We start from the raw sequence: 13,897 nt of genomic DNA, 5'->3' as shown, positions 1-13,897 counted from the left end.
CAGCCTAAACAAACATACTGTCATTAAGTTACATTAGTTATGTTAATTAAAATAGATAGGTAATATAATATCTTACCCACCCTGTTTTAGAAGAACAGGCAAATGTTTGGGATTTCATGGAGGCAGCCATCTTTTTGGTTGAGAGGAGGTGTCGGGGAGCATGAGAAACCGTTCCAACTGTCCTGTGTGCTGATCACCCACTCCCAGTTGCTAGCTAACGTGAATAACATGGGAAATCCCATCATGCTTGGCACAGCATCAGGGGACAAATGCCCGGGCAGTTTTCTTTGATGGGGCGGAGCTTAGCTTTTGTGCAGCTAAAAATAAGGCTTCGGTAAAAAAAACAAAGTTCTGATGCTGTGAAACTGTTAAAGAAACACCAAGTCTTTTCAGTGCTGCTCAGTAGATTTTTAGTCTGGAGGTTCACTTTAATGTGTGACTAAGGCAGGTCTAGCAGGGCAGTGATGTATGTTGACCAGGGCAGTTCTAGCAGGGCAGGAATGATTGCTGATTGTAGTAGGACAACAGTACTGGGTGACCAGCGCTGCTTTAGATGGACAGGTATAGCAGAGTAGCAGTATAGACTGGTTAGAAATAGGGTCCTTATGACTATATCCACACCTATAACACTAGATGTTTGCCTTAGGATATTACATTTCAGTATGTTTATTGTTCTGTACCTATTACTAATTAAAGTGTGAAATGGCCAAACCCTTACTTAGGTCTGTCCACATTCTTCTGGTCATGTAATGTGCATTTCCTTGTTATCGGTTGGAGGATGGCTCCTATGTTCTGTTACTAATTATGGAGCAGAATCTGTTTGGCATCTCTGCAGCTGGTTTGTGGCTTGGCTGGTATCGGTAAAGGAAGTTGTGATGTTTCCTCATTCCTGCATCGCCAGCACCACCAGCATCCCCTATAGAGAACAACAGGGAAACTTTTCTAAATCTGAATAATCCTGTGAACTTCCTTACCTTTGTTTGACTTCACAACCCTCCCCTGCTTGTTCTGCAAGAGAACCTGTCTTTGAGCAGACATCACTGCATACAGCCAAAACTAGTCCTGGTCTAAAGTTCCTGGATAAATATCTAAATATTGCACACAATAATTGTCATTGTGGGGAAGGTCATAGTGATGATTATCTGCTGCACCCAGTTCTCCTATCTCCAGACTTTCTTCTGTAGTGGCTGAAATTTGATCTGAGGATTTACTACTGCCAATCATTCAGCAACAAACCACTTGAATGGGAGAAGGGAAGGGGATATCCATGTGTTTCTGAGGCAGTAGAGAATTGTACTGTTAGCCATCAGTAAAAGCAATGTGTGTTTGAGGGCATCATTGCTACTTCTGTTGAATAGTGCAGAGTGGTTATTTTACACAGAGTAAAACTGCTGACAGTTGAATTGCGTAACATTGATCATCTTGTTACAATGCAGCCACCAAGGGGTGAGATATATTCCTCCACTAGTGAAGTCACATCTTGGGAATGTGATGTGTAAGGACAACTACACGGATCTGTGTGTCTTGTGGGACTTGGTCCAGACTGTGGTGGGTACACAACTGGGTCACCGCTTCTCCAAAATGGCAAGTGTGAGGCTCGGTCCACAATGGGGCCAGATCGCACAGTGTAAGATCCACTCTGTTGATCCGTTAAAGTTCCTGTAAAGTACAGAGGGGATGCGTTTCCAACATGGGATTTTATGGGAAACGCATCTGCTTTAGAGTTCTCCCAAGAATTTTTTTTCCAGCCGGGTGGCATGAAAAGTAGTCGGATGGGCCGCAACTGGGGAGCGCAGGCTTGGCGCAACTCTGCTTACAGGGGGAGGATGAGGAGGCGAGCCGATGACAGCCGGGTGCTCCCCAAAATTAGCTGGAGCACCCGGCTAAAAGAGCCTGACAAAAACATTGCGCTTATCCAGAAAAATAGTGCAGGCCGAATTTTGTTTGGTCATGTCAGATCCAACAGATCTGTTGCTAACTCACTTGTAAAAAGTCTCCAGTGTTGACAGAGCCTTATGGGAGATCCTGGCATGCAGTGATTAGCACTAACAAGAATGTCCCAAAGGACAACCGTGTTCCATCCACAAGGTCATGGGCAGAATTGGTCATAAATATGCTAATAACCCCAGCTCTCACATATTTCATGGATTTTATTTATTTATTTATTTTTTTTCAAATACTTTTATTGAAGCTTTCAGACATCATACAGCAGAAAATATAATGTGCAACTTTCTCATATGATAATATTACATTGTACCTAACGGAAAAATCAGTCTAGCACCTATCACAGCTCCTGCACTTGCCTATACAGTTACAGACCATAGATTGATAAGTCCACCAATAACAGTTCCGAGAGAAATTGTCTAGTTAATATCGTAAAAAGTAGTATTTGGCTGTCTACTCTATCCACTTCATGGCCTGCATTCTTATGGAGAGTGATGCTCAAAGATTTTATCAGTAGTATCATTAACTTTAGCTTCAGTATAAAAGTAAACATAAACACAACGAACTAACTAGGTCCATGGCTTCCAGGTTAACCTCAAGAATGAGCACTGTACTCTGATATTGTTCTTACACTTTTAGTTCAACACCTGTGGGGGCCTAAAAGATGAACGGCATTCAATCTAATGTTTGTACAAATTCTTCTGAATGTCTAAGGACCATCCATATACTCCACATTTTGGAGACATGGATTTTATTTTGATTGGTCCAATTTAAAGCTGCATACATTTCAAATTTAAATGTGCACGCAAGCCACAATTAGCGTCATACTAAACCTCTCTAGTCATGTCCACCACTAATGCATGTTTTGGAGTTAAGGCTATCCTGGCGGGTCCGATCCCAAACTGTTGAATTATATACATGAGGAAGAACTGGCGCTCCAAAATAGGTTCACCTCCAATAATATGGCAAAAAAAGGTTGGTGGTGTGTCAAGACCCAAAGTTCCAGTGTACCTACTGAGATAGAACTTCAAAAGTGGTGGTCCCCTTCATCGGAATTTGTAATATAATAGTCTGATTTTGGCGGTGAGAGGAAGGGGTCAGAACATACAGTGCATTGCAGCTTGCTGTATACCAGTTGGATGTGCCCATATTGACACCTGTTCACTGCTGAAGGGATCTGCAGTGGGCATTTGAGCATCGGAATTGGACCATAGAGCAGTGGATGAAGGTTGCCTGGTCTGATGAAACGTGTTTACTTAGGTCTTCAAATTCCCCAGATCTTATTCCGATGGAGCATCAGTGGGATTTGCAGAAGAAATATGCCTGGTCCATTGAAGGCTCTGCAGCCAGTGTCTTGTGTACCAGATACCAGAGGACACTTTTTTGGTCTTGTTTAGTCCATGACTCATAGGGCTTGATTCACTATGCGGTGCTAACCTACTTAGCACGTCTTAAAGAGACACTGAAGCGAAAAAAAAATTATGATATTATGATTTGTATGTGTAGTACAGCTAAGAAATAAAACATTAAGATCAGATACATCAGTCTAATTGTTTCCAGTACAGGAAGAGTTGAGAAACTCCAGTTGTTATCTCTATGCAAATAAGCCATTAAGCTCTCCGACTAAGTTAGTCGTGGAGAGGGCTGTTATCTGACTTTTATTATCTCAACTGTAAGTGAACTGTTTACTTTTTCTCTGCTAGAGGAGAGGTCATTACTTCACAGACTGCTCTGAAAGAATCATTTTGAATGCTGAGTGTTGTGTAATCTGCACATATTATAGAATAATGCAATGTTAGAAAAAACCCTATATACCTGAAAATAAAAGTATGAGAATATTTTCTTTGCTGCTAATCTTCTAGTAATTATTCATAGTACACAACCAATTCATTATATCATATTTTTTTCCGCTTCAGTGTCTCTTTAAGTCTTTAGGCGTGCTAACCAGGGTGCTAAGTAGGTTAGCACCGGTTTTCTCAATCAGATCGCGCGCTAAGTCCCATAGGCTTTAATGGGCACTTCGCGCGGATTTTCGCTAAGTTTTACGCGTGGAAAGTTTTGCGCGCGTAAAGCTCGTTTAGACATGCTAAGGGGGTTTTCACAGGCGTGCTAACAGTTAGCACCGCTTTGTGAATCAAGCCCCTAGAGTCAAACTGTTAAATCGTTACATAGTTATTTGGGTTGGAAAAAGACATACGTCCATCGAGTTCACAAGGACCTACAAAGTCTTATGCTGGGTAGACACGTTTTCGATTTCCCGCTCGATCCTGGTCGGTCGATTATTTCCGTCATGTTCGATCGGGTCTCGATCGATACAGCAGTCGATTTACTCATGTTAACTATGCTAAATCGACGGCTGTATCGATCGAAAACCGATCGAACATGTCGGAAATAATCGATCGACCAGGATCGGTCCTGCCAACCGAGCGGGAAATCGCAACGTGTGTACCCAGCATTAGGTACTCCGTTTTTAGGTTTTAGTTGATCAGTGTATATTTTACATTACAAATGGAGAATTTGGTAGTTTTATGAAGCCTGCAATCTATATGGTGAATGTCTCCCAGATACAGGAACCAGAGTGTGTTTCACCTTCGCAAATGACTACATTTTTCCTTTTCCATCTTCCAAACTTTATAATGTAAACAGGATGGGGCAGAGTCCTCTTCCCTTCCTATGTCATAAATGTGCTTGTTATGTATGGAGGCTTGTAATTTACACCCCTTTATTGTATGGTGGTATTGTGTACTGAGTTATATGTGAGCACTGTATAAATAATGGTTGACAATAATTAATATACACCCAGTGCCAGTTCATAGGTGTGTGTCGTGGATGAATGTGGCATTTGTGTCACGCAGAGGATGCTGTAGTACAGTATTGTACTGTGCTAGCCATCAGTCACAGCATAAAGCCGAGAACCAGGGTGTTCTCATTTATTGACTCACTTTAAAATATTCAAAGAGTAATCTTCCAGTATATAGTAATACATTCTTCAGAGTCTTACATCCTGTGCACTGAACACAATCTTAATAAACACAGCTAGCAAGTATTTGGACATTGGAAGGAGGCATAGTATGCTGATAATTAGTCTCCTCCATTTCTATCATCTACAAGTACTGTGAGTTTGACCCCTAATCTAGGGTGTCACCCTGGAGTACCCCATCATGTCACTTTTGGACAGGGCTGTGGAGTCGGAGCAATTTTGGGTACCTGGAGTCCTAATGAATTTAAACTGTAATTAAAATAGAAAATATGATAATGTTCTATTTCCCAGATAATGGTCATCATAAATAATTTATACATACAGTAATAGCTGTGCTTAGTCCACAAAAATGAAATAAACCAATCAAAAAATTGTTTTTTGTGCTGCTTCAATAAAGCAGTCACCGTATTTTTAAAGTCAGATATACTGTACATATCTGATTGTGACTGTACAGTATATACAGTGGCTTGCAAAAGTATTCAGCCCCCTTGAAGTTTTCCACATTTTGTCACATTACTGCCACAAACATGAATCAATTTTATTGGAATTCCATGTGAAAGACCAATACAAAGTGGTGTACATGTGAGAAGTGGAACGAAAATCATACATGATTCCAAACATTTTTTACAAATAAATAACTGCAAGTGGGGTGTGCGTAGTTATTCAGCCCCCTTAGTCAATACTTTGTAGAACCACCTTTTGCTGCAATTACAGCTGCCAGTCTTTTAGGATATGTCTCTACCAGCTTTGTACATCTAGAGACTAAAATCCTTGCCCATTCTTCTTTGCAAAACAGCTCCAGCTCAGTCAGATTAGATGGACAGCGTTTGTGAACAGCAGTTTTCAGATCTTGCCACAGATTTTCGATTGGATTTAGATCTGGACTTTGACTGAGCCATTTTAACACATGGATATGGTTTGTTTTAAACCATTCCATTGTTGCCTAGGCTTAATGTTTAGGGTCGTTGTCCTGCTGGAAGGTGAACCTCTGCTCCAGTCTCAAGTCTTTTGCAGACTCCAAGAGGTTTTCTTCCAAGATTGCCCTGTATTTGGCTCCATCCACCTTCCCATCAACTCTGACCAGCTTCCCTGTCCCTGCTGAAGAGAAGCACTCTCAGAGCATGATACTGCCACCACCATATTTGACAGTGTGGATGGTGTGTTCAGAGTGATGTGCAGTGTTAGTTTTCCGCCACACAAAGCGTTTTGCATTTTGGACAAAAAGTTCCATTTTGCTCTCATCTGACCAGAGCACCTTCTTCCACATGTTTGCAGTTTGCCACAAGCCATGTGGGGGACACAGCAAATGGGACTTCTTATGCTTTTCTGTTAACAATGACTTTCTTCTTGCCACTCTTCCATAAAGGCCAATTGTGTGCAGTACACGACTAATAGTTGTCTTATGGACAGAGTCTCCCACCTGAGCTATAGATCACTGCAACTCATCCAGAGTCACCATGGGCCTCTTGACTGCATTTCTGATCAGCGCTCTCCTTGTTCGGCCTGTGAGTTTAGGTGGACGGCCTTGTCTTGGTAGGTTTACAGTTGTGCCATACTCCTTCCATTTCTGAATGATCGCGTAAACACTGCTCCGTGGGATGTTCAAGGCTTTGGAAATCTTTTTGTAGCTTAAGCCTGCTTTAAATTTCTCATTAACTTTATCCCTGACCTGTCTGGTGTGTTCTTTGGACTTCATGGTGTTGTTGCTCCCAATATTCTCTTAGACAACCTCTGAGGCCGTCACAGACCAGCTGTATTTGTGCTGACATAAGATTACACACAGGTGCACTCTATTTAGTCATTAGCACTCATCAGGCAATGTTTATGGGCAACTGACTACACTCAGTCCAAAGGGGGCTAAATAATTACGCACACACCACTTTGCAGTTATTGATTTGTAAAATATGTTTAGAATCATGTATGATTTTCGTTCCACTTCTCACGTGTATACCACTTGTATTGGTCTTTGTGGAATTCCAATAAAATTGATTCATGTTTGTGGCAGTAATGTGACAAAATGTGGAAAACTTCAAGGGGGCTGAATACTTTTGCAAGCCACTGTATGATGTGTACACAGGAATCTTTTATATGTACTAAATAACATCTATGCTGTAAGAATAAAGCCTGATGTGTAGCTGTGTCACTAATAGAGATGGTCAATGACATGCAAATAATTCTGCGTTGATGCTGATTTATGCAAATGTATGCACTCCCTTTGCTCATGAAATCAAATAATTTGATATGTTAAAATTTGGTTTGATGACTACAAATTAAAGGGTACGGAGACAAATGAAAAGTTTTATACATACCTGGGGCTTCCTCCAACCCCCCTTCGGGCTAATCAGTCCCTCGCTGTCCTCCTCCACCACCTGGATCTTCTGCTATGAGTCCCGGTAATTCAGCCAGTCATCGCTGTCCGGCCGCATGCCGCTCCCACAGCCAGGAGCGTTCTGCACCTGCGCAATAATGCTGCGCAGGCGTAGTACGCTCCCGGCGGCGGAGTGTGTGCATGCGCACTACGCCAGACTGGCTGAAGTACCTGGACTCATAGCAGAAGATCCAGGTGGCGGAGGAGGACAGCGAGGGACTGATTAGCCTGAAGGGGGCTGAAGGAAGCCCCAAGTATGTATAAAACTTTAATTTCATCTGTCTCAGGTTTACTTTGTAACACAGTAGTACTATACATATGCACTCCCCACAGAGCTGCAGGGAATCCACTGAGAATGTTGTGCACATTGAACACAGAGGTGTTTATCACCCATAAACCTGGTTCAGATTTTACATGAAGAATGTGTAATAGAAGAAGAATCGCCTCATTCCCCTGCAGAGTACCTGCACATCACTCTTACATGTACCCACAGTTACATTGCCTAGGGCCTGATAGAAGTTTTGTTCCTGTCTGTACCTTCTAGAAGTACTCTTACCAAGGACTAGTTTTAGTCTATGACTAAAGGGAATAACTATGGCAGCCTCTATATCCTAGTAGTGGCTGGATAGTGTACTGGTTAAGGGCTCTGCCTTTGACATGGGAGACCAGGGTTCTAATCCTGGCTAGGTCAAGTACCTATTCAGTAAGGAGTTCAAGGCAAGACTCCCTAACACTGCTGGGTGGCCTCTTGAGCGCGTCCCAGTGGCTGCAGCTCTTGAGCGCTTTGAGTCCGACAGGAGAAAAGCGATATACAAATGTTCAGATTATTATTATCCTTCTCACTTCATATGTCTTTTTAAAATTCCTAAGCATTGCCAATTAAGAGATGAATTTCACGTTACATACTTTCAATCAACAAGATTGTACAATGCAAATCAGAGGAGTCTATGTCGAGGAGTCTGACTCTGTGGAATCCTAAACGGAGTCGGTGGATTTTTGCAGGGCTGTGGAGTCGGGACAAAAATCTTCTGACTCCGACTCCTCAGTTTATGAAACCACAACTCCGACTCCTTAGCCTAATCCTTAACAAGGCTGTGGAATTTGTACAAAAATCAGCCGACTCCCAACTCCGACTCCTCAGTTTATGAAATCAACAACTCCGACTCGGGGTGCCCAAAATTGCCCCGACTCCGGGTGCCCCCGACTCTGACTCCACAGCCCTGGATTTTTGTAGTGACTTTACAGCCCTGATTTTGGGTGCTACAATGCCACATCATGGTCTACATTGTTGCAGCAAGAATTCCATCTGATAATTAGTCCTATGGTGCATGTGTATTAGAATTGAAGCCCCTAAAATGTGTAATTGCCCCTGGATCATTCATTATCCTTGCTGTGTTTGAGTGAGTAATGGCTGAGTTTTGTGTGGCTTTCTTTTCCTTTATCCATGGTACTCTGTGTGCCGTTGTCAGGCTGCATCCCTATAATCTGTATAATAACACTTCCTCTATATAGGTAGTGTTCTGTTCTGTCCCTCTGTGTACAGCTATATGTTGTGTATAGGTTATGTATAGAGAACAGCTTGATGTCCTTGTCACCTATATGCTGTCATTTCTCTACCCCATCTAGATACCTATGTACAGAGTGTAGATGTCAGATAGTTATCCTTTTCCGTGTGTAGATTGCTGTGTGATTTTTCTATAGGTACAATTCTCTGCCTGCACTATACAACTATGCACACCCATATGCTGGATGTGGATTGCAGTATGATTTCTATAGGTGTCCCCTGCCTTTCCTCTGTATTCTGTGCATAGATTGCAGTGTGGATTATGTAGGTGTCCCCCTGCCTTTCTTCTGTATACTGTGCATAGATTGCAGTGTGATTTCTATAGGTGCCCCCTGCCTTTCCTCTGTATACTGTGCATAGATTGCCGTGTGATTTCTATAGGTGCCCCCTGCCTTTCTTCTGTATACTGTGCATAGATTGCAGTGTGATTTCTATAGGTGTCCCCTGCCTTTCCTCTGTATACTGTGCATAGATTGCCGTGTGATTTCTATAGGTGCCCCCTGCCTTTCCTCTGTATACTGTGCATAGATTGCAGTGTGATTTCCATAGGTGTCCTCCTGCCTTTCTTCTGTATACTTTGCATACATTGCAGTGTGAGTGATTTCTATAGGTGTCCTCCTTCCTTTCCTCTGTATACTGTGCATAGATTGCTGTGTGATTTCTATAGGTGCCCCCTGCCTTTCCTCTGTATACTGTGCATAGATTGCAGTGTGATTTCCATAGGTGTCCTCCGGCCTTTCTTCTGTATACTGTGCATACATTGCAGTGTGAGTGATTTCTATAGGTGTCCTCCTGCCTTTCCTCTGTATACTGTGCATAGATTGCTGTGTGATTTCTATAGGTGCCCCCTGCCTTTCCTCTGTATACTGTGCATACATTGCAGTGTGATTTCTATAGGTGCCCCCTGCCTTTCCTCTGTATACTGTGCATACATTGCAGTGTGATTTCTATAGGTGTCCTCCGGCCTTTCCTCTGTATACTGTGCATAGATTGCTGTGTGGTTTCAATAGGTTTCCCCCTGCCTTTCCTCTGTATACTGTGCATAGATTGCAGTGTGATTTCTATAGGTGTCCTCCTGCCTTTCCTCTTTATAATGTGCATACATTGCAGTGTGGTTTCTATAGGTGTCCTCCTGCCTTTCCTCTGTATACTGTGCATAAATTGCAGTGTGATGTATATAGGGTCCCCCCCCCCCGCCTTTCCTCTATATACTGTACACCTATATGCTGTGTATAGATTGCAGTGTGGTTATGTGTCACTGTCCATTCTGTACATTATTATATATATGTGTATACATTTCTGTGCTTTTTCTTTGTATATAGTTGTTGTTTTGAGCCTGTTCCTTACAGACATCTATATGCGACATACAAGGAGTTGTCATTCTCTGCCTGTCCCTTATATACATCTATATGGCACATACAGGCAACAGTGTAATTTCCATAGGTGTCATTCTCTGTCTGGCAATTATATCTACACCTATGTGTTGTGTATATACTGCAGTGTAATCTCTTTAGATGTCAAGCTCTGCCTGTCTTTTTACATACATCTATTTGCCACATACAGGCAGTTGTGTGATTTCTATAGGTGTCATTCTCTGCCTATCCTTTATATATACACATTTGCGTTGTGTAAATATTGCAGGTAGAGCTCTATTGGTGCCATTCTCTGCCTGTCCTTCATATACATCTATATGGCACATGCAGGCAGCTGTGTGATTTCTATAGGTGTCATTATCTGCTTGTTCTTTATATACATCTACAGTATATGCCACAGACAGGCAATTGTGTTATTCTCTGCCTGTCCTTTATATACATTCATATGGCACATACAGGCAGTTGTGTGATTTCTATAGGTGTCATTCTCTGCCTTTCCTTTATATGCATCTACATGGCACATTCAGGCAGTTGTGTGATGTCTACTGGTTTAATTCCCTACGTATCCTTTCACTCTACACCTATTTGTTGTGTACAGCTTGCTGTGTGTTCTCTATAGGTGTCACTGTCCTCCTGTCCTCTGTTCAGATCATCGCTCTCTACACTCCATGTGCAGCCGTCAGGCACACTGTATCCGAGGCAGCTGCATCCTTTGTTCTGGGGGGGGGGTCTCAGGGGCCCGTCACAGCAGACCCTCAAGGTCATAGATCACTGGCTGGCTGACAATGAGCGAGATGAGAATGTTTCACCTGCAGCGTGGCTCCTCCGCAGCTGATTGGAGCAATTTGCAGCATTGGCAATAAGTTGTGCTGCTGGCTGGCTGCCAGGAGGAGGCAGCGCTCTCTCTCCTTTCTTTCTCTCTCTCTGTCTCTCACCCAGACACAGAAGTGTGTGCGCTCTCATGCAGGAGTCACCTCCGCACCTGGACTTGGATGCTGTCAGGCTGTCTTTGTCTCTGCATGGCCATGACATGAGCGGTTTTCTGCTGGTCTGGAGATTGGGATCTACTTTGTAATCAACTGGGAAAACTGAGTCTTTGGATCTATCGGGGTGGTCCTCTGTCTCTCTCCTGCTGTCTCGATGCTGCAGTCACCCCCTTCCTGGATACCATCATGTCTGTAAAGTGGATGTAGTGACCGGAGAGGATGTGGCAGCCAGCGTACTCCAACTCTCTCCCTCGTGTGAATTACCCGGTGTACCAGGTGACACGCAGGTGTGTACTCTGCCGCCGTACCTTACCGCATATCACACAGGTGTCTGCCTCTCTCCACATCCCCATTAACCCATTCCTCAACCCAGGGAGGAGGAAGAGGCTCTGTCCTTGTGCCTGGCGCTGGGCGATCTGCATTGCATCCCGGCAGCTGTATGTCAGCCAGATCCACTCCTCACAGTAGATATTATCGATTGCAGAGCAGACGGATCTCTGCAGCTGCCAGCCTTGAACTTGGGTCTGGGAATTGTCTGTGTGTGGTGGGTAGCAAGAAGAACGATGGGTAGGGGGGGAGGGGGGGGGGGGGGAGAAACTGCTCATATATAAATATATCCTACAAGTTACAGAACTGAGGAGGGTCTCATTCAACCAGACAGCCGCAGAGAGCAGTGAAGCAAAAGTGGAGCTGCTGCTGCTCAGAGCAACCAATCAGATGTCAGCTAGTAAACGCGTCAGATATTCCGATTGACTGCTCTGGGTAGCTGTAATCGCTTTTGCAACCTACCTTGATAGGTCAGCCATGGTAAGTTCACTGCTGTAACCCATAGCAACCAGCTTACTGAGATTAGGTGATGGGTGGTTGCTACAGGAAACACAACTTTTTCACACAGATTTTATCTGAGACCGGTAATCAGATTTACCTCTTGACCTCTTGTTGCCCCTGGAAACTGCTATTGCTTCTTTGCAGTTCTCTGGGCATCTGTCTGTATAGTCTACAGTCACCTCTGAGCATATCTTAAATGTCACCCTGTATTGAGCGCTGCTGGTGAGTCCATAGCACAGCCACACCGTAGAGGTTTCTGCTTTTCTCAGGAGGGAAAACTTGGTTTGTGGATATGATGTCTGAGGTTGGCTGTCCACACCTAACCTACAGCTTTGTGTGGTTACACTTAGAGGCGGAAGTGCAGTGTGCTATATCACACCTGTGCAAGAGATGCAATATGCAATCACACTGAATCCAAAGCGGTTGTTTAGTCATGGCTGAGCTGCAGCTGCTGTGTATTATTGCACCTGAGCCAGAGCTGCAATGTGGTTACTCCAGACTGCTGACAAGTGCAGTGTTTAGACTCAAGTATAGAATGTTGCCATACTAGTCATAACTGCAGTGTCCTTTAGCAGCAGTATATGGTCACACACAAGCTAAAGTTTATAATGTGCTATACCAGCTGTCCCAGAGCTGCTCCAGCTGTCCCATATCTGCAGTGTGCTGTCCCAGAGCTGCTCCAGCTGTCCCAGAGCTGCAGTGTGTGCTGTCCCAGAGCTGCTCCAGCTGTCCCAGAGCTGCAGTGTGCTGTCCCAGAGATGCAGTGTACTGCCCCAGCGGTCGAAATGCTTCAGTGTAGATGGTGTGCTATCCCACACCTGATGTGTCCCAGAGCTGCAGTGTGCGGTCACACCTGCTCTAGAACCTTAGTTTGCATTCACACATGCCCTGGAGCTTCAGTTTGTGGTCACACCTTTCCTATAGTGACAGTTTGCGTTCACATTTGTCCTTGAGCTGCAGTGTGCAGTTACAGCTGTCCCGGGTGCTGCAGTGTGCAGTCACTGCTACTTACCACACAGTGCAGCTCCAAAACAGCTACCGGTAAGTTTTGGTCATTGTAGTCGGGTTAAATATTTAATTCTGCAGAAATAGTGGCATGAAATTAAGTTTCTGTACTGCTAACTGTGTCCGTAAAGCAGCATTAACAGCATATCTGTGTGATAGCATTACTGAACATGCACTATCAGTAGTTGGTGATATCAGACTGATGGCAGTCAGGCAGTGCAGTGAGTTCTACTTAGAAGTGGATTTTTCAGGCCGGTGTCTTCCCATTGATTAGGGCCTGATTTGAAGGCATTAAAATCACAACTCTATAAGTACACCAGGAAAGCCTGGTGGTCGTGATAGTAGGCAGTGTGTATGTCGCTTGCTAGGAAATGAAAAGTGCTGTGACAAAAACCAAATTCCCTCAAGTGACACACCTGTAACATGACACTAACAGATGCTAAGTAGTCATTATTTGTCATAATTGCCTCAGAGTGGCTCTTGTGTGTTGCACTTGTTGTGCAGCCAGTGGTCGAGTGACGGCGGCTTCAGGTGTGTGACACGCCTAGGAATGTGGGACAATGTGAGGGGAGGTTGTGCAAGAACAGCGTTCCACACATATTAGTCATCCTTTATCCCCATTCTGGTTAATGATCACACCTCACCTCTAGCTGCATCAGGGAGATCTGCGATTATGTGCCCTGTCAGATTATCTGCCCAGCCACATCACAGAGATCTGCCAGATGATCTGCCCCAGTTGCATCAAGCTGAGTACACACATCAGATAAAAATCTTTGCAAACTGAGGAATCCGTTTGCTGCATAGGCTTGTCATAAAGTTTTGAAAGACTGATCGTTTTATAGATGCTAT

The 13,897-nt window shown here is 43.8% G+C and overlaps 1 protein-coding gene across 7 annotated transcripts in view; it reads left to right on the top strand.

The window, feature by feature from the left end:
* Nucleotides 1-13,897, top strand: part of PLEKHA7 (pleckstrin homology domain containing A7) — a 353,339-nt gene that overhangs the window by 147,094 nt on the left and 192,348 nt on the right. For 4 of the 7 annotated variants that reach the window (XM_068261467.1, XM_068261468.1, XM_068261466.1 and 1 more), the window contains exon 1: nucleotides 11,173-11,502. The exons of 1 other annotated variant lie outside the window; for it this stretch is intronic. In XM_068261467.1, coding sequence (XP_068117568.1) covers nucleotides 11,435-11,502 — 68 coding nt within the window. In that variant the 5' untranslated portion in view covers nucleotides 11,173-11,434. Of the gene's footprint in view, nucleotides 1-11,171; nucleotides 11,503-13,897 lie in introns of those variants that run through there. 2 more of the 7 variants (XM_068261463.1, XM_068261462.1) reach the window with 1 other exon arrangement.

Source organism: Hyperolius riggenbachi, chromosome 11 (genome assembly GCF_040937935.1).
Source record: "Hyperolius riggenbachi isolate aHypRig1 chromosome 11, aHypRig1.pri, whole genome shotgun sequence".
NCBI lineage: Eukaryota > Metazoa > Chordata > Amphibia > Anura > Hyperoliidae > Hyperolius > Hyperolius riggenbachi.
The sequence above is the reverse complement of the archived record's forward strand: the minus strand, read 5'-3'. Positions and strand labels throughout refer to the sequence as shown.